The following is an 18,562-nucleotide window of genomic DNA, read 5'->3' as shown; positions in this document are numbered from 1 at the left end:
ACGTGATGCCATTTGGTCTTCAGGGGGCTCCGGGGGTCTTCATGAACTTGATTAACGAAGTGTTGCACAAGCACCTGTTTAAGGGGGCCCTTGTTTACCTAGATTTATTTATTTATTTATTTGGATTTCTATCCCGTCCTCCCCGCAGGCTCAGAGTGGCTTACAGAGGCATAACGCCAGATAATAGGAATAAAACAGTATAAAATACGAACAATACAAATTACATTAAATATTAAATAGTTAAGCAAAAATTCATAAAAACATTTCGGTGCTCCCGATATCTTGCTGTACTCCCTCGACCTCCCCTTTCACGAGATGTTGGTGAGGGAAGTCCTGATGACGTTGCACATGCACAAACTGTTCGCGAAACTTTCCAAATGTGAGTTTCACAAGTCACACATTGACTTCCTCGGGTATCGGATATCGAATAATGGTTTGGGAATGGACCTGGTGAAGGTCCGCGATGTGCTGGGATGGGAGACTCCCCGTACCTGCCGCCAATTACAATCCTTCCTCGGTTTCTCGAATTTTCACATAAATTTCCTGCTCAATTTTGCACAAATCAATTTGCCCCTTACTGACTTGTTAAAAACGAAAGGGAAGGGTCTGGAGGCTACCAAGCCGGGGGTGGAGCTTTGCTTGGAGCAAAGAGTGCCAGGAGGCTTTTGACCACCTTAAATCCCTGTTCACATCAGAACCCGTATTAGCCCACCCCGATGAAAATAAAAAATTCATCGTTCCAGTTGATGCATCTGACGTAGCCATTGGGGGGGCGATCTTGCAAGAGGGGACTGACGGGTTACTGCACCCCGTCACTTACGTGTCCAGAAAGTTTAATGACACTGAGCGAAACTGGTCAATTTGGGAAAAGGAGGCGGGGGCGATCCGGCTTATGTTTGCTACCTGGAGGCACTGCTTGGAGGGGGCGCGAGTCCCGTTTGAAGTGTGGACTGATCACAAGAACTTGGAAATGCTTAAAACACCTAGGAGCCTCAACGCCAAGCAGCTCCAGTGGGCTGATTTCTTTTCCAAGTTTCAATTCACCCTTCATCATTTCCCCAGTTCTGCAAACTCTCTCGCTGACGCCCTGTCCTGCCTCCCTCAGCACGACAGCCAACGGGAGGTGATTCTGTATTCTATGTTTACGCCCTCTCAACTCGGCGGGGTGGTGACTACACACAGCCGTTCCAGCCTCTCCTCACCTACTACACAACCAGACCATGGTATCCACCCCCCTGCCACGCCAGGTGGGACCCATTGGAACAGTAGGTTTATCTTCGCCTTCTCGGAGGGTGACAAGGCGGAGGTGGAATCAGAGGGGGGGTTGGAAGTCAAACCAGATGGGTGTTGCTACCACGGCAACAAACTGTTTGTTCCACATTCCCTACAGGGGGAAGGATTGAACGTGGTACAAGGCTCGAAATTACCTGGTCACCCTGGGTTTGTTAAGTCCCTGCAGCTGCTGCAAAGACAATTTTGGTGGCTGCAGATGCGAAAGGATTTGTCAGCCTTTGTGAAATTGTGTCAAACTTGTGCCATGTGCAAGTCCAGACCGGGAAAACCCCTGAGATTGTTGCAACCTCTCCCGACTCAGAGTCGGCCGTGGGAGGCAATCTCCATGGATTTTATCATGGATTTACCCCCGAGTAAGACTCTGTTGGTCATTTGGGTTGTTGTGGATTTATTCTGTAAGCAAGCACATTTTGTCCCATTCACCTCCCTACCCACGGCAAAAGCACAGGCAAAGGCTTTCTTACTCAATGTGCTCCCGGCTAAAGTCATCTCCGATAGGGGCCCCAGTTCGTTTCCCAATTTTGGGGGGAGCTTATGAAGCTTATGGGAATTGAACATGCGTTAAGCAGTGCTTATCATCCCGAGACTGACGGACAGACAGAACGTGTAAATCAAACTTTAGAACAATATCTGTGCTGCTTCACTAACTATCAACAAAATGATTGCGTGGATCTCCTACCCCTTGCCGAGTTTTGTTATAACAACACGTTTCATTTGTCTACGGGAATGTCCCCTTTTAAGGTGTTGTATGGATATGACAGCCCCCACGATACCTTTCTTGGAGGACCTACTGACTTGGGGACCGGGGATGCTGCACAATGGTGTCAACACCTGAAGGACTCTTGGCTGCTCCTTTGAAAGACGTTGAATGCAGCCAAGAAGGCATATAAGACTCAGGCTGATAAGAGAAGAGTGGAGGGGTGGGCTCTGCAGCCTGGGGATTCAGTGTATGTGTCTGCTAAGAACATTAAAGTGTTGCGGCCAAGCCGTTGGAAATATATTGGACCGTTTAAAGTAAAACGGATGATCAATGACGTGGCTGTGGACTTAGATTTACCCAAGAACTTGAGGAATATCCACTCTGTGTTTCATTTCAGCCTCCTGAAATGGGCTTCGGGGTCCAACCCATGGCAACCATCGCAGCCCCCCCCCCCATGATCAAGGGCGAGGAACATTATAAAATCTCGAAGATCTTGGACTCTAAAATCAAACATGGCAAATTGTTTTATCTGGTGGAATGGCGAGATTTTGGATCCCAGCACCAGGAATGGGTGGAAGTAGGGGATATTCGGGCCCCTAAGTTGTTGCGCAAGTTCCACTGGGACTTTCTGGAGAAACTGGGAGACCTCCCGGAATGCCCGGGAGACCTCCTGGAATGCCTGGGAGGGGCTGACTTTTGGGTGGGCAGAATGTCAGCTATGCTGCCATGATGTTTATGGGCGAGAGTGCAGCTGCTTGACCTGTGTACCAACTGATGCCGCATTCCTTTGTCCTTGCTTATCTATGCCGCCATGATGTTTATGGGTGAGAGTGCAGCTGCTTGACCTGTGTACCAACTGATGCCACATTCCTTTCTCCTTGCTTATCTATGACCTTGCTAGCTAGTTGTCTGTGTAGTGTCTTCCCATCTATTACTTGTGGGATAGGTTTTGATTCCCAGCTTTGGCTTTAACGGCCTGGGGCCCCATTCTCCCGTGTGTGTGAGGCTGATTGGCCTAGGAGTGGGGTGTGTGTGCATACGAATACCCTATATCCCATTCTGCTTGTAGGAAAGTAGCCATTCATAACAGTGACAATGTTACTGCCTCTATAGCTCTTACAATAAAGTATAACCTTATGTTAAGCGTGTACTCCTTTGTTTGGCTGTGGAACCTGACACTAGCTTGAGGTTGCATGGACGTTCTTTTAGTGCCAGTATGAAAAGTTTAGTTTGTAACCAAGCCTCCTTACTTTGAGGGTTACTGTACCCAACCTGCCCCCCCAAATCTCAACCTATTGCATTGCATGTGTATCTCTCTTTGTTGGCTTTCTCAGCCTACTGATGGACCCTGACTCAGCAGCCAAGAATCACTGTTCTTCCCAGTCAAGTCCTGTGGCTTGGTTACCTTATGTAACTGACATGGCAATCCCAGTAAGGGGCTTTGAAGGCAAGTGAGAAACAGAGGTGATCTGCCATTGTTTTCTTCTGCACCGAGGACTACTTTCCTCAGGGGTCTCCCATCCAAGTACTGATCTTGTTTAGCTTCCAAGATCTGACAAGATCAGCCTACACCATGCTGCCTGCCTTTATATCTATTATCATCAATTATTTGTTGGTCCCTTTTCCAAGTAGCTCATCAGAGTTGTGGGTCCAGTGAGCTTGCCTGCCTCTGTCTCTCTTTTAGTGATGCACATTTAATGTTGAAATATTTAGGTTTCTGAATAGTTATAGCAGATTATCCCCTCCCTTTAATACGCCCTTGAAACTGCTGCTTTTAAAGAGCTGTAAATCTTTTTACTATGGATAAGACTGAAACTGCTTTCTGAACAACAAATGTATGTGGGTATTTTCATTTCAGTGCTGTGTCAAGTCCATCCTCACTCTTAGCAGAATCATTAACATCATCTGAAGTGGAAAGTACAGACCTAGTGGACAAAACAGTTCCTGAAAGAGAAGATGTGCAAGGTCAGTATAAGAGCATGATTTTTTCAGCCTGTTACACAGGTTAAGGCAACAGGGAAAATCTCTTGGTTTATTGCTGGTTTCAATAACTGAATGATGCCAGTGAGGTTTTTTCTTAAAAGTTGCAGTAACTGTGGCAAAAAAAGAGAGACCTTGTGGACAGGTGACATTTTAAGTGTTCCATCCTAATGTCTCAGCTGTGGCTATAGGAAAAGTTTGTTCTTTGGGGTCTTCTATTGAGTTTGATGATAATAAATCAACTTGTTCTCAGTAGTCAAGAGAGAATCCCTAAGTGCTTTATAGTTTTGTTGGAAGAGGTAGTTCCAGTACATCAAGACTTTTTTTTCTTATTTATACCCAGGCTTTTAAGGCTTGCTGATGAAAGAGGGGTAAAGGATTCAAGTTCTGTGTTGCTAGCCATTTAATCTGATTAAGCTACAGAGATAGGCTAAATAAAGATGTTTGCAAATCCTTTGCCGACTTGCAGCTTTTGATTAAAAGGCCAGAATACTTTTTAATTCTTGTTTCCATATCCTGGTTCATGCCATCAGCTTGGGTTTCAGAACTATTTGGTTCTCTGCACGAAAGACCAAAGTCTCCACATTTCATATAGCTTGGCAAAAAGAGTAGACTCTGCCAGTGTAGTGGAGTGTATATACAAAGCAAAAATGATTACTATAGAGAATCCATATATCTAATTCCCAACTGTGCCCCTGTGTGTGGATACTTATTTCTGGAGATAAGGAGCACGTGGAGGGTAAAGAGACTTTTCTGCACACTTGGGGGACTCTCCAGGTGTGCAGAAAATCTTACAGCTTTCAAAAACTATACAGGAGATACTTAAATCCCCCAAAAGTAAAACTGCTTGCTCTGCATGAGGCGTGGGAACAGACACTGGAGCTGCAAAAGAAGCTGCTGCACCAATAACGCTCTCTCGCTTTCCACCAGTCTTGGTGGTGGGCTCCTCTGGCTCTTTGCCTCTTCCTCCTCTTCCGCCACCTTAGAGAAACACTGGGGCCATGGGGCTGGCCGAGCGACGAGGATAAGCCAGGAGGGATTCAGCATGTTGGAGCCCAGGTCAGTCGGGAAGGAAGGATGAAGGGAAACCAAGCCGCAGCTGCCCCCAGCCAAAAGAAGTCCCCTCAGGACCTCCCCAGCTCCCCACACTCAACTCCTCCACACCCACCTGCCAGCCTCTCCCCACCCCATACCTACCTAGCAGGCCTGCCCTGCCCACGGCTCTCGCCTCAACGCCACCCCAGCACCGGAGGAGGAGGAGGAGGCGGCAGCAGTGACAACCTCCACTGGCCCGGTGGCGGGAGTAGCAGAGGCACCACCAGCCCCAGCCACAGGGGACACCAGCAGCCACATTGCGCTTGGCTGTTAGAGGCGGAAGACGTCAGTGCCCACACCAGGCTCTGCAGCAGTGGGTGGCGAATGCAAGCAGCCATCTCCTGTCTGGCAGCAACAGCAGGAGACTGGCTGTCCCCAGCTTTCCACTTAGGGGGATATAGGATTCCCCCCTGTAAGTCTCTACTCCCACTGAGCCATGTGAGAAATTAGCAGCGATGGAGGAAAGGAACCCCCATGAGCATCCTGTCCTGTACTTCCTCCACACACCCCCAAGGCAGCAGAGTAAGGACTGCCTGCTAGAAGGCAGGTGGGGAGAGCAGCAAGGGTGTGGGGGAGTTTCAATGAAAAGGGGGGGTGTAATGTAGTACTAAGGGTGGGAGCAGGTGGGAAGAGAGCAAGGGTGGGGGTGAGTGAATGCCAAGGTTGTGTGGGGGGAGTGGAGTGTTAAGGGTGGAGGTAGGTGGGGAGAGCAGCAAGGGCTGGGTAGACTGATGGAGAAAAGGTGAGGGGGCAAAAGAAATGTGGGTTGACTGACAGATAAGGGGAATGGGAGAAAGGAGTGAAATGGGGGTAGGTTGACAAATAATGGGAGAAAGGGGGGAATGGGGGGGTAGATTATCAGAGAGGGGGTAGAGACCTGCAACAAAATGTTGTATCAGGTGTTACACTTTGTTTTAAGTTGTAATAGCATTTTTTAAAAAACAAGCAACAACACATGATGCAACTTTGAATATTTTTTACTATTAGAAAGAAGTACCAACACACCTTCATAGATTCATGACAATAGCCATGTAGAAACAATGTCAGTCTGGTTTATGGTACTTTTGTCATTTGCAAACTTTAGTACGTTCACATGCAGTTCTCTCAAGTGTCTTGTCTCAGAAGCATTTGAGAGGATTGTATGTGAATGTGCTGATCTGGAACAACTGGGTTCAAATCCCCAACTCTGCCATGGAAGCTTTCTGGGTTACTCTTGGCCTGTTGCAATCTCTGGGCCTAACCTACCTCACAGAGTTGATGTGAGGATAAAGTGGGGAATGGGAGAACAATTTGATAAGCTGTTTTGACAACCGACAAGGGAGAAAAGCAGAATATAAATAAAAAGATACACCTGGACAGTTTCTGATCACCAAACAAATAATGCACTGTGTAGGTGAAATGAGCATTAGTCTTCAGGGTGCTTTGCTGTACAGAACAGAATTATGAGAGTAAAAACATGCCGCTCTCCTACAGGGATTGCTTTTTTGTAGTACCTAAAAGACATAGCATGCAGCACAAGCTTTGCAGGCTTGCATTAAAATAGTCACCTTTTTAAGCTGCTCTCTAGTATATTTTTTTCAACTGATGAAATTCTATGGAATTCCTTTTCAACATTGCTCAGTGACAGGACAGCCACAGAACTGAACTTCCCATGATTACAATGGCTAAAAGAGCTGGCAAAAATTAGTTTTTTTAAAAGGGACCTGCTCCATTTCAAATGCAATATGGACTATGGCAGAGGTGTCAAAATCATTTGTTACAAGGCCCAGATCTGACATAAATATGACTTTGTCAGGCCAGGCCATGTGTGCCATAAAACGTAATCCCAGGTACCAGAGAGAGAAACTTTATAAAGGACAGCAGCTGCTGAGCACCGAGTTGGTCTGTCCTTATTGCAAGACCATGTGGCCGGGGGGGGGGCACGGGGCAGAGGAAAACCCACATGAGCGGACTGGAGAGCCAGTGGTATAGCACTCAGAAGGTGTTCCCACACTTCCTGGAGGGGGGCAAACCCCTTCCCCAGCCCACTCCCACCACCAATGCTGTGAGCCTGGGCCCCAGGGTAAAAACATGAAGCAGCTGGGTATTGTGAGCAGTATTCCCTCTAAGCTGAGTTAGTGTGAGCTAGCTCACAGTTTTTTAGCCTTGGGCTCACACATTTTTGTCTTAGCTCAGGAAGGATGGCTCCAGAGCAAACTAATTTATGCAGTAGCCAAATCACTTGCTCACAACTTTAATGCCAGTAGTTCACGATTTTTGCTCACAAAACTCCACAGCTTAGAGGGAGCATTGGTTTATTTATTTATTTATTTATACATTCGATTTATTTACCGCTCTGACCTCGAAGGGTCTCTGAGCGGTTTACAGGTAGTTTCAAATACATTTTTCCCTAACTAAGGCCACATAGTATACAGGGGTGGGGCTGCCTACCGGCACCCAGGTGGCAGGGCTGTTGTTCTGCAGCTCTGGCATTCTTCCTCCAAGCGGTCTTCAGGGTTGGCGTCCCATCTCCTGTGTCCAGGGGCATCTCATCTCCTGTGTTCAGCGCGCGGCCCGTGTCAGCCACAGCCTGGCCATCGTCCAATTCTGGCTCTGCCGTGCCTGCTCCTCCACGTCACCGCGTTCCTCCGTGGCTCCGCCTCTGCCTCCGTTGTTGTTGGATCTCGCTACTCGATGTTCTGCTCACTGACCACCAGGGATCGCCTCGGCAACTTTGCTGCCGCTCCGTTGCTTTCACTGTTCCAACCAGTCCACTGTCACCGCCGCCACCGCCAATTGCTCCTGCCACACACCTCACACGGAGGAGGGTGCCCCCTGCCACCTAAAGGCAGGTACCCATTTATCTACTTGCTATATATTTACTGCTTTCGAACCTCTGGGTGGGCGGGAGCTAGGACTAGGGCCGGACGCTCACCCCGGCCGCGGTGGGTCTCGAACAGCCATAGTGGCTGTTCATTGTTGTTACTGCAGGGCGTTTTACCGCCTGCACCACCACTCCCCCCTGGTTGTGAGCTGCCCCCTGCCCCTGAACCACCATGGAAGGGGACTGGGAAAACAAGTTGAATTATCTCCCCTGCTGCAGAAGCGGGGAGGAGGTGACCCAGGTATGAGGCCCTGTGTATGGCAGAACCAGGCCAAGCAAAGCCTGATAAGCTGGAGATGTCCGTACAGCAGCAATCGCCTCCGACCAAGGCCACCAGGTGATCCATGGCAGGGCAATGCTGGGAGTTCAAGCCAGAGATCATTGGCAAGCTGCACCACCCCCATGCAGCAGCAGCCATCCCATGCTGAAGGCCACCAGATCATCTAATGGGGGAGTGGGCACCATGCACACAAGGCTGCATGTGTGGCAGAGACCCCAGGCCACCCAGTTACCTCTATAACCAGAGATTGCTGGCACTGCCCCCCAGAGGGCAGCAGCTTCTTATGGCTGAAGGCAGCCAGGTGGTTCATGGGGGAGGGAGGCCCGGCCATGGAGTTGTGTGCTCGGTGGTAGGACTAGGCCACCCATGTATGGAAGAAACTGCCAAAGAATACCCCCAGTGGGCCAAAGCACTGCCACTGCATGGGGGGGGCACAAAGATGACAGCACCACTGGCCGCCAGCAGGCCCCAGCAGAGGATCATCTCAACCCCCATGTGCAAACACTGATCCCTGTGGCCATCTGGGATGTCATCCCCAGAGCTACAAGCCAAGCAGAGAGGGCATGTGACCTTGCCTTGGAGTCTCGAGCCGGCATGAATGTATCTGCGGTGGCTCCCAACCAGCCCCGTAGCTAGGGATTTTTTTGGGATGGGGCCTCGAAGGGGGGGGGCTGCAGCTAATTAAATCAAAGCCCATTACATTAATTCAATTTGGGAGCAGCCCGGGATGAAGGGGGCCCAGAAGAAATGCTAGGGGGCCAGGCCCCGTGGGCCCCGCATTACCTACAGGCCTGCTCCCAACTTACTAGTGAGGCTGCCACTGTAGTCCAGGCATTCTGCTTGACTGCTGCAGACAAGGTTGTTCTGCTGTGCTGAAGCCATAATTCCCCAGCAGGCTCCTGTTTCTTCCCTTGCACCAGTTGCTCATGGACTGGATAAGAGCCCCGGATGGGCCTGTTCTGGCCCCCGGGCCTTATATTTGATAACCCCGTGAGTATGGCTTCTTGAGCATCTCATTAATATACTCTCCTCTGTGTCAGCTATGCTGCCATATTGTTTATTAGCCTAGAGTTCGCCTGCCTGACTTGTGTACAAGTTGGTGCCACATTCCTTCCCTCCCGCTTCTCCCCTTGTTATCTCTGACCTTGTCTTCATGCCTGTGTAGTGTCTCCACTTTAATTAACCGTGAGACTAGTTTTGTTTCTCAGCCTTGGATCGGTACTGGTGACAACTACCCCACCCCAGACTACCCCTCCAACGACTGTGGGCATCGGGACCATCCCGAAGACTGCATCAGCCCACATTTTCTTGACACCAAGGGGGCCAAGGCAGCCGGGAGGTCAGCTGTACCAACCCAGGGCGTTACGGTGGGTCCAGTTTAACCTGGACTCAACGGAGGAAACGTACATCCTTACCAAGGGTCCCCGTAGAGACAGCTGGTTTGACACCGGTCTGCTGCCCGAATCCAGCTTCCTACCATACGGGGTGATGTCGGAAGCTGTGATCTGAACATGGGTGACGGGCCACATGAAAGAGCATAGCGGACGTCGGTCTCCAGAGGAGGAAGAGCTCGGTCTGGCCGAGCGGATTGTAGAGGTGGAACAGGCTCTGCGCCAAATGGTTCAAGACTTCAAGGAGGTGATCCTGGCCATCCCGGATATGGTGATCCGGGTGCTGCGAGCAGAGCGGGAAGCACAGCAGCTGCCGCCAGCCCCCCCCGCCCCCCCAGGGACTACCAGCACCTCCGGTACTGGGCCAGCCGGCACCCCCAGGGGCTCTAGGGCCCGACCCCGATGGGAATGCTCCTGCACCAGTGCCTCAACCGGGTAGCCCCAAGGGCCCTGTCCTCCACTGTCCCAAAGACTTGATCAAGGCGACGTTTGCCGGAGACCCAGAGGATTTGTCTTACTTTGTAGTCAGGGTAATGAAATTTGTGGAGAACTGGGGCTACCTGTTCCTGGATGACAGCAGTCATGTAGATGTGATTGCGACTCGGTTGCATGGAGCTGCAGCAGTGTGGTACGTGGGCCTCCACAACTTACAGGGTTTGGAGTTGGTTAGTGTGGACGCTTTTATGTGGGTGTTGCATGCCCAGTTCGAGGATCAGAATGCCTGGCCTGAAGGCCAGGGCATTCCTCCACACCCTGAAACGGGAAGCGCTCGTTGAGAGAATATTTATCCAAGTTTAACCTCCATGCCACCAAAATCTGGAATTGCCCAGACTAAGTCCTGGCTGAATTGTACCGTGTGGGGCTGAACCCCGAGATCTGTGAGACCGTCCTTCGCTCTGTGGACCCGGTATCGCTCTTGGCATGGATGCAGGAGGCGGAGAGTGCGGAAGGCTGCCTGAACACCCTGCGTTTGGATATTGCAGCGGTTGGGGGGGGGACCCCTGGTCCCGATGCAGAAGTGGAAACCGGTGAGACCACCCGAAATGCTCTGAGAGCAACGCTTAAAGAAGTGGTTGTGTCTCTGGTGTGGAGAGCATGGCCGCTTCACTGCTAACTGCAGCGGATCGAGCCAGGGGAAACCGGGGAAACCTGACCCTCCCAAGACGCACGGGGGGACTCCCGCGAACAAACCGTCAGGCAAGCCAAAATTTGCTAAGGCTCTCCAGGTGGCCCTGCCAGAAGTTGAGGACGACACTAGTGAGGAGGAGGACACCGTGCCGGCGGGAAACGGGCAGAGCCTGCTGTAAGCAGTGCAGAGCAGCAGGGCCCGATCCCAGAGGCGCCTAATGTGGTGAGCAGCTACCCTCCCCTTATTTTGTGACTGTGACTCTCTTGAATCTGAACATGGGGACCCATATCAGAGTAAGAGGCCTCATTGACTCAGGGTGTGGGAAGGACCTTATTAATCCATCCCTGATCTCCGGGCTAGAAGCTGCGGTGGTGTGGTTGCCGGAGCCCTTAATATTCACCCAAATGGATCGATCCACAAAGAAGGAACCTTGTTAATTCGAGACAGTACCACTGCGATTAGGGGTGGGGGATCACTGGGAAGTCCGTTAGTTTGTGATCACCCCAGCAGCGCTGTTCCTGCTAGTGTTTGGAAGCCCCTGGCTACACGGCCATGATCCCTACATTCTTTGGGATGAGGGGAAAGTGCTATTCATCTCCCCGCGGTGCAAAACGCATCCCTAGAAACCATAGTGGGGCCCCAAACCAAAGCCTGAAACCCCTCGGGCGTGCCTAGCACAAGAAGAATTGGTTTCTATTCCCCCGGAGTATCGAGACTTGGATACGGTGTTTGAAGAAGAAGAAGCGGACGAACTTCCACCCTATAGACATTCAGATTGTAGCACTGAGTTATTGCCAGGGCATAACTTACCCAAGGGACAGATTTATGTGATGGGCCCAGTCGAGAAGGAGAAACTCCATAAATTTATTGACAAGAATTTAGCCAGAGGGTTCATCAGACAAGCTTCTTCCCCGTTTGCTGCTCCGGTGCTGTTCCGGAAAAAGAAGGACGGGGGGGGGGGTTGCAGTTGTGTACAGACTATCAGGGCTTGAATGTGGTGTCATCTACCAATGCCTACCCCATGCCACTCATTAAAGACCTGTTGGCCGAGGCATCTAAAGGGAAAATCTTTTCCGAATTAGACCTCCGAGTGCGCATAAAAGAGGGGGATGAGCACAAGACTGCCTTTAATACCCCCCTAGGCCAGTTTGAATATAGAGTGATGCCATTCGGTCTCCAGGGGGCTCTGGGAGTTTTCATGAACTTGATCAATGAGATGTTACGCAAACATTTGTTCAAAGGAGCCCTAGTCTATTTAGATGATATCTTGTTGTACTCCCCCGATTTACCCTCACATGTGAAATTGGTGCGAGAAGTACTCCAAAAGTTACACAAGCACAAACTGTTTGCTAAACTATCCGAGTGCAAGTTCCATCTGATGTTGCTATGGGGGGGGGATCTTGCAAGAGGGGGACGATGGATGGTTACACCCCCTAGCCTATGCGTCCCGCAAGTTTAATGAGACTGAACAGAATTGGTCGGTGTGGGACAAAGAGGCGGGAGTGATCCGGCTAGCGCTCTCTACGTGGAGGCACTGGTTGGAGGGGGCCCAGGTGCCTTTTGAGGTCTGGACTGATCACAAAAACTTGGAAGTGTTGAAACCCCACCGTAACCTCAACGCTAAGCAGTTATGTTGGGCCAATTTCTTTTAAAAGTTCCGATTCACACTTCACCATTTCCTGGGCTCAGCAAATTCTCTAGCTGATGCACTGTCCCGCCTCCCCCAACATGACAGCCAAAGGGAGGAGATATTGGACTCCATGTTCACGCCCTCGCAACTCAGTGGGATGGTGATGACTTGGAGCCGTGCGGGCTCCTTCCCCCCTGCTCAGCAGTCCGGGCCCACCCCCTCCCCTCCTGGTCAAGTGGGTGGGACGGCCTGGACTATCAGATTTGCCACCGCCTTCTCGGATGATGACAAAGCGGAGGTGGAATGGGAAGGGGGGTTGGAACTGAAAGTGGATGGATGCTGGTACCGTGGCACGAAACTATTCATCCCTAAAATATTGCGGGGGGCAGTGTTGGTGGCGGTTCATGGCTCCAGACTCGGCAGCGACACAGGATTTGTCAAATGCCTACAGCTTTTGCAAAGACAATTTTGGTGGCCATCCATGCGCAAAGATTTGTCCTCGTTTGTTAAGTCATGCCAGACTTGTGTCATGTGTAGACCCATGCCGGGTAAAACTCCGAGGCTGCTGAAACCTCTCCCGACTCCGAGTCGACCATGGAAGGTGATCTCTATGGATGTTATCATGGACCTGCCCCCTAGTAAATCCATGACTGTCATCTGGGTCATTGTTCACTTCATCCCATTTGATTCCTTGCCCACCCCAAAGGTTTTGGCAAAGGTTTTTGCAACACGTGGTTTTTGCAACACGTGGTTCGCCTTCACATGCTCTCGGGCAAAATTATCTCCAACAGGGGGACCCAATTGGCTTCCAAGTTTGGGGGGGAGCTTTTGAAACTCATGGGAGTAGAACGGGCCATGAGTAGCGCTTATCACCCAGAGACTGATGGGCAGACCGAACGTGTGAATCAAACTTTGGAACAATATTTACGTTGCTTCACCAACTATCAGCAAGATGATTGAGCAGACTTGCTGCCGCTGGCTGAATTTTGCTACAACAACACGACTCATTCCTCTACGGCCGTGGTTCTCAACCTTCCTAATGCCGCAACCCTTTAATGCAGTTCCTCATGTTGTGGTGACCCCCAACCATAAAATTGTTTTTGTTGCTATCATAAGACCATCGAAAATTTGTGTTTTCCAATGGTCTTAGGCGACCCCTGTGAAAGGGATGTTCGACCCCCAAAGGGGTCGCAACCCACAGGTTGAGAACCGCTGCTCTACGGGAATGTCCCCTTTCAAGGCACTATATGGCTACAACAACCCCCCTATGCCGTTCCTCAAGTGCAACATCTTGGGCCCGGGGGTTCCTGCATGGTGGTGTCAACAACTTAAAGACTCATGGCCTTTGTTGTGCAAAACCTTAGAGGCAGCGAAGGAGGCTTACAAGGCTCAGGCTGACAAGTGAAGGGTGGAGGTTTGGGCTCTGCAGCTTGGTGACTCTGTTAACATCTCTACTAAGAACATTTAGGTTTTGAGACCCAGCCACAAACTGGGCTGGAAGTTCATTGGCCCGTTTAACGTCAAACGTCTAATCAATGATGTTACTGTGGATCTAGAACTTCCTAAAAACATGAGTAATGTCCATTCTGTGTTTCATTTCAGCCTCCTGAAATGGGACCCAGGTCCAAGTCCCTGGCTGTCAGCAAGCTGCCAATATGTCTTTTCAGTGTATATGAGATGTGTTTCACCCCCCCCCCCTATCTTGCCTTCCCTTGTCTGGCTTACACTCTGGTGCGCATGTCCCCCTCCACCCTCCAGTGCTCATAGTCAACTGCATTCCTTTCCATGTACGCTAGCGTTGCTTTGAAGGAACCTTATCAGCCAAAGCTACAGGTGGTGCGCTTTTGGAGGCTTTTTGCTTAGTCTATAATGAACAGTAGTATGAGAACAGAAGAATTGTTTAATTAGCTACAGCCATTGCTTTCTCAAGGTTTGAGCGCGAGATGAGCCTCAAGGCGGGCGCGGGAATCATATCTATTGGCCCATGTTATTTTGAACTTGCTTTATTATCCCAGTCTCAAGCCCTTTGTGTTATTCTGAACAGAAAAGTTGTTCTAAGTACTTCATGGCTTCAATAAAATAAAACCTTCCTGCAAGAGTGTATTTCATTGTTCGCTGTGAGTCTGACACTGGCACCCTACGAAGCCAGTGTTCCCTCCTCTCATGGTGGAGGGCGAGGAACATTTTGAAGTGTCTAAAATCCTGGACTCTAGATGTAAACGTGGCAAACTGTATTATTTGATTGAATAGGTGGACTTTGGACCCCAACACCGAGAATGGGTGGAAGTAGGGGATATTCGGGCCCCTCAGCTTTTGCGGGAGTTTCACCGGGAGTTGCCAGGAAAACCGGGAGATCTCCCGGGCTAGCCGGTAGATTGTTCTTTAGGCGGGCAGAATGTCAGCTATGCTGCCATATTATTAGCCTAGAGTTCGCTTGTCTGACCTGTGTACAAGTTGGTGCCACATTCCTTTCCTCTCACTTCTCCCCTTGTTATCTCTGACCTTGTCTTCATGCCTGTGTAGTGTCTCCACTTTAATTAACCGTGAGACTAGTTTCATTTCTCATCCTTGGATCGGTTGGGTCATCGGTTCCTCTTTCCCGCCTACGGGAAGTGGGCTGATTGGCCCACAGGTGGGGGGAGACCTCTTGAATCCTTTATATCACTATATGCTTGTTCCATGCTCGTCATTCCTAACAGTGACCATGTTATTGCAACCATGGTACTGACAATAAAGCAAAACCTTTCTTGGAAGTGTGTGCTCCGTTGTTCGGCTGTGGGTCCTGATACTCTGGTTTTGAGAACTGCACATTTCTGGTATTCCACAGCTACAGATCTTGTTACTGTCTTTAAGAAGATGCACAGTTGCAGCTTAATACAGGCTGATTAATCTTGTGCTTTTTAGTGGAATATCCATCCCAATATTCTTGTCTCTGCCATGGGATGGTTTTCAGTTTAAGCTAGAACTTGGTTATGCATTCAACAATAAAGTTATTTGCTGACTTGCAGCTTTTGATAAGATAAGAAGATAGTTTCCAAGGTGCCATATGTCCTGTTCTAGGCGTGAAAGTTTCCTTGTTTTTTTAACCTTATCACAGTAGAATGTAGCAAGGTTTCTTTCCCACTGAGTCCCATGTAGGCATCTAACCCCCCCCCCCAAAAAAAAACTGGTACTACACTGATATTGTCTGATCTGTGCAGCTTGGCTTGGTAATACCTGTCCTATCTACAATCTGGACTTTTTAAAAGTTGTCACATGTTCAAAGCAAAGTCATCTTGGGGAGGGGTTACCATAGTAATCTGGTGGGAAATGCAGCCTTGAGCTACTTTGGGTGTGAGGAGGGGTAGAGCAACCTTAGATGTATGCACTTTTGCAAGCACAGGCTATGCTTATTAATGTGTGAACATGAAACCCTCAGAACTTGAAGGCTTCTAATTCATGAACTACTGGGAACTATAACATTTGTGGATCTTGGAACATGTTAGAAGTGGTTAGATATTTGTGGTGTGTGGAATCTTAGATACACTGATTAAGACCTGTCCCCAAGAGGAGTAGCTGAAAGGATTGTATACAATGATTTTTGCAATCCTCAAGGAATTCTCTTGTTGAAAGTTCAAATATAGTGGGCTGCGGGAATTGCAGAGTTTTGGAAGGTGAAAATGGGGCAAGCTACCTCTGCACGAAGACCCTGAGAAAAAGTGGGGCTACTGGATCCTGCTGCATAGGGCTGGGAAGGCTTCCTGTTTGTCACTAGGGCACAGTTTGTCGCAGTGCTCTTGGTACAACACAATTCTAGCTGAGGGGCTGTAGAAGGCAAGGAAGGACTCTGTTGATGCTTTAAGAGGTCACCTCTGTGCCATGCAAAGAAGAATCACAACAACAAGCCCCATTTACAGTTGGACATTTGCCCTGGTCTTCTGGCTCACAAGTGACATTATCCATGTGATGGGCTGGAAGCTGGATTTGCATCCTCTGCACCTCTCATGAGTGCCACTTGGATTCTTGGGGAAATAAGTGGGATATAAATTCCTTCAGGAATTCCTTCCTTCCTTAAGAAGAATAGAATTAATGCAGCAAAACAAGAAGCAAGCCCTGTGTATACAGAATTCCAATAGTCTTTGTTTGTGTTTCAGCTCAGGTCCTAACAAGCCCTATGCACACAAGTCCTGTGTTTAATGGGCTGTACTTGAAGATTCAGTAGACTAGCCGAACTTATTCAGAGTAAGTGTAATGTAATGTGGTTGTATAGTGTCCCTTAACTCTTTTAAGTTGGTAAGGAATCCTTCAATATAAGACGTTTTGGTTGAAGGTCGGCATCTTGGGAATTTTCCTTCCAGACCTCATTGAAGAAGTTTATGTAGAATTTGAGTTATTAAAAATAAATCCATTTATCCTGTTTAGCACTTCAGTACTTCCTAAATAACCTGTCCCCCAGAGGCTGCCTTCTCACATTAGTTTTTAAAAGCATGGATCCTAGGTAGTTTCAGTGTATGATAATAGATAAAAAGAGTAATAAGCTTCTTGCTTGTGGAAAAGTCAGATACATGGCTCTTACCTGAGCTGGACCAACATCTGCTAAAACTTACACCCAAAGAGTAGCCAGAAAATTTTGGGTTGTAGGGCTTTGGGAAATCTGGGGGCAGGGTGGGGGAGCAGGAGAGAGAGAGAGAGAGATCCTGTTGGCAGGCAGGTGGAGAAGAGAAGGGCCTTTCCTTACCTGCCGGCACAACTCCCACAGCAGGGGTTGTGGGGCAAGGGCCATGAGTGAGAGGGCACTGCCCCTAAATGCCCTACTATGGCTACAGGCCTGGGAAAGTACCGAGCGTGGATCAACACGCCTTGTCTAGTTTGGGATTCTACCTGTTGCATTGTTGGACCTTTTTGATGGGGGCTGGGTTTGAAGATAGAAGGTGTTGCCTTGCATTGAGTCTAACCATTGGTTTAACCATTGAGTCTAACTTTGCATTGACTCTAACCATAGCACAGAACTTCCTGCTATGAGTAGCAATGGCGGCCCAATCTCTCAGCAGCCACCTTTCCCTGTTTTGCTGCCAATTGAAGGTGACAAGCTTGGAATTTGCACAACTGAATTATGTCCTACCCACCCCTTTCCCTCCAATGCTGCTGTATTTGGGTGCTTGAGCACTATTGGTTCTCTGTTGTGTGAATTGATCCTTGAATAGGTCCTGAGTATGGGTCTTCTGCGACAGTATTCATTGTATTGGTAGAATCATATTTCCTTGGTTCTTCCCCCCTCCCCCAGCAAGCATGGAAGTGACTGCAGTTTCTGTGCACCACACACGTTTGGCCAAAGGCCGGTGTGGGTAGCCAATGTGGTGATCTGCAGAAGGGTATTTCCTATACATAATGGTTTTTGAAGGGGAAGGATGAAATATTTTTTGTTACCTGAACTTCATACCTGGTCTGCTTGCTGGGGCTCACCCTGGTTTTAAAACTGCGTGTGAAAAAAGATTATCCCTGTTGCTTCATGCTGTTCATGTGCATTAAACCAGCTTTTCCTCATTTTTCAGTTCTTGTTCAGTTTACAGTTTGCTTTGTACTGGGAAAATCTTCACACTTTAAATCCCTTTGCATGTTAGCAATGCAAAGGAGTTTACACTATTCATCTGGGGGGGGCAGGCTTTCTCAAGCTACTCTGCAGTTGGTAAATTGCATCAGTCATTGTACAACGCCCTTCCTTTCCTCCATATTCCTAATACTTTTCTTTTTCAATGATTTCAATAACAGCAAAACGTTAAAAATCACATCTTTCCACGTTGACTCTTCATTAGGGATCCGGCTGTTCCCTGGGCATGTTTGCAAAGTTGAAAGACTCTGCATTGTTGCAGTGCTGAAATGCAAATAATTGCAAAACTGTGTAACAAATGCAAATGACTCTTTGAAACTGAGTGAACAGCATAAGTTTTATTTTATTTTTTTTACCAAAAACATTTTTACATACCTAAATACGTGTCCCATTAAACAAATAGAACCACCATCAGTGGACCTTGCCGAGACAATTTCAGTAGACAGTACCGGAGAGGAATTGTCGATGGATAACTCAGATTTACCTGACACTGCCAGGGGCTCAGAAACAGAGAGTGATTATGACGCAAGCATAGAAAATAATATAGATGGTCCTGATATCCCAGACGAGAGCTCAAGAGTGAGAATGAAGAGGCATGACATGGATTTAACACT

General features: G+C 48.8%; 1 protein-coding gene across 3 annotated transcripts in view; it reads left to right on the top strand.

The window, feature by feature from the left end:
- ZFAND6 (zinc finger, AN1-type domain 6) overlaps positions 1-18,562 on the top strand; it is a 139,325-nt gene that overhangs the window by 107,379 nt on the left and 13,384 nt on the right. For all 3 annotated transcript variants that reach the window (XM_015419252.1, XM_015419253.1, XM_015419251.1), the window contains exon 5: positions 3,852-3,958. In XM_015419252.1, coding sequence (XP_015274738.1) covers positions 3,852-3,958 — 107 coding nt within the window. The remainder of the gene's footprint in view (positions 1-3,851; positions 3,959-18,562) is intronic.

Source organism: Gekko japonicus, unplaced genomic scaffold, assembly GCF_001447785.1.
Source record: "Gekko japonicus isolate JY-2015 unplaced genomic scaffold, Gekko_japonicus_V1.1 scaffold111, whole genome shotgun sequence".
NCBI classification, from domain to species: Eukaryota; Metazoa; Chordata; class Lepidosauria; order Squamata; family Gekkonidae; genus Gekko; species Gekko japonicus.
This window is presented reverse-complemented; position numbering and strand designations above follow the sequence as displayed.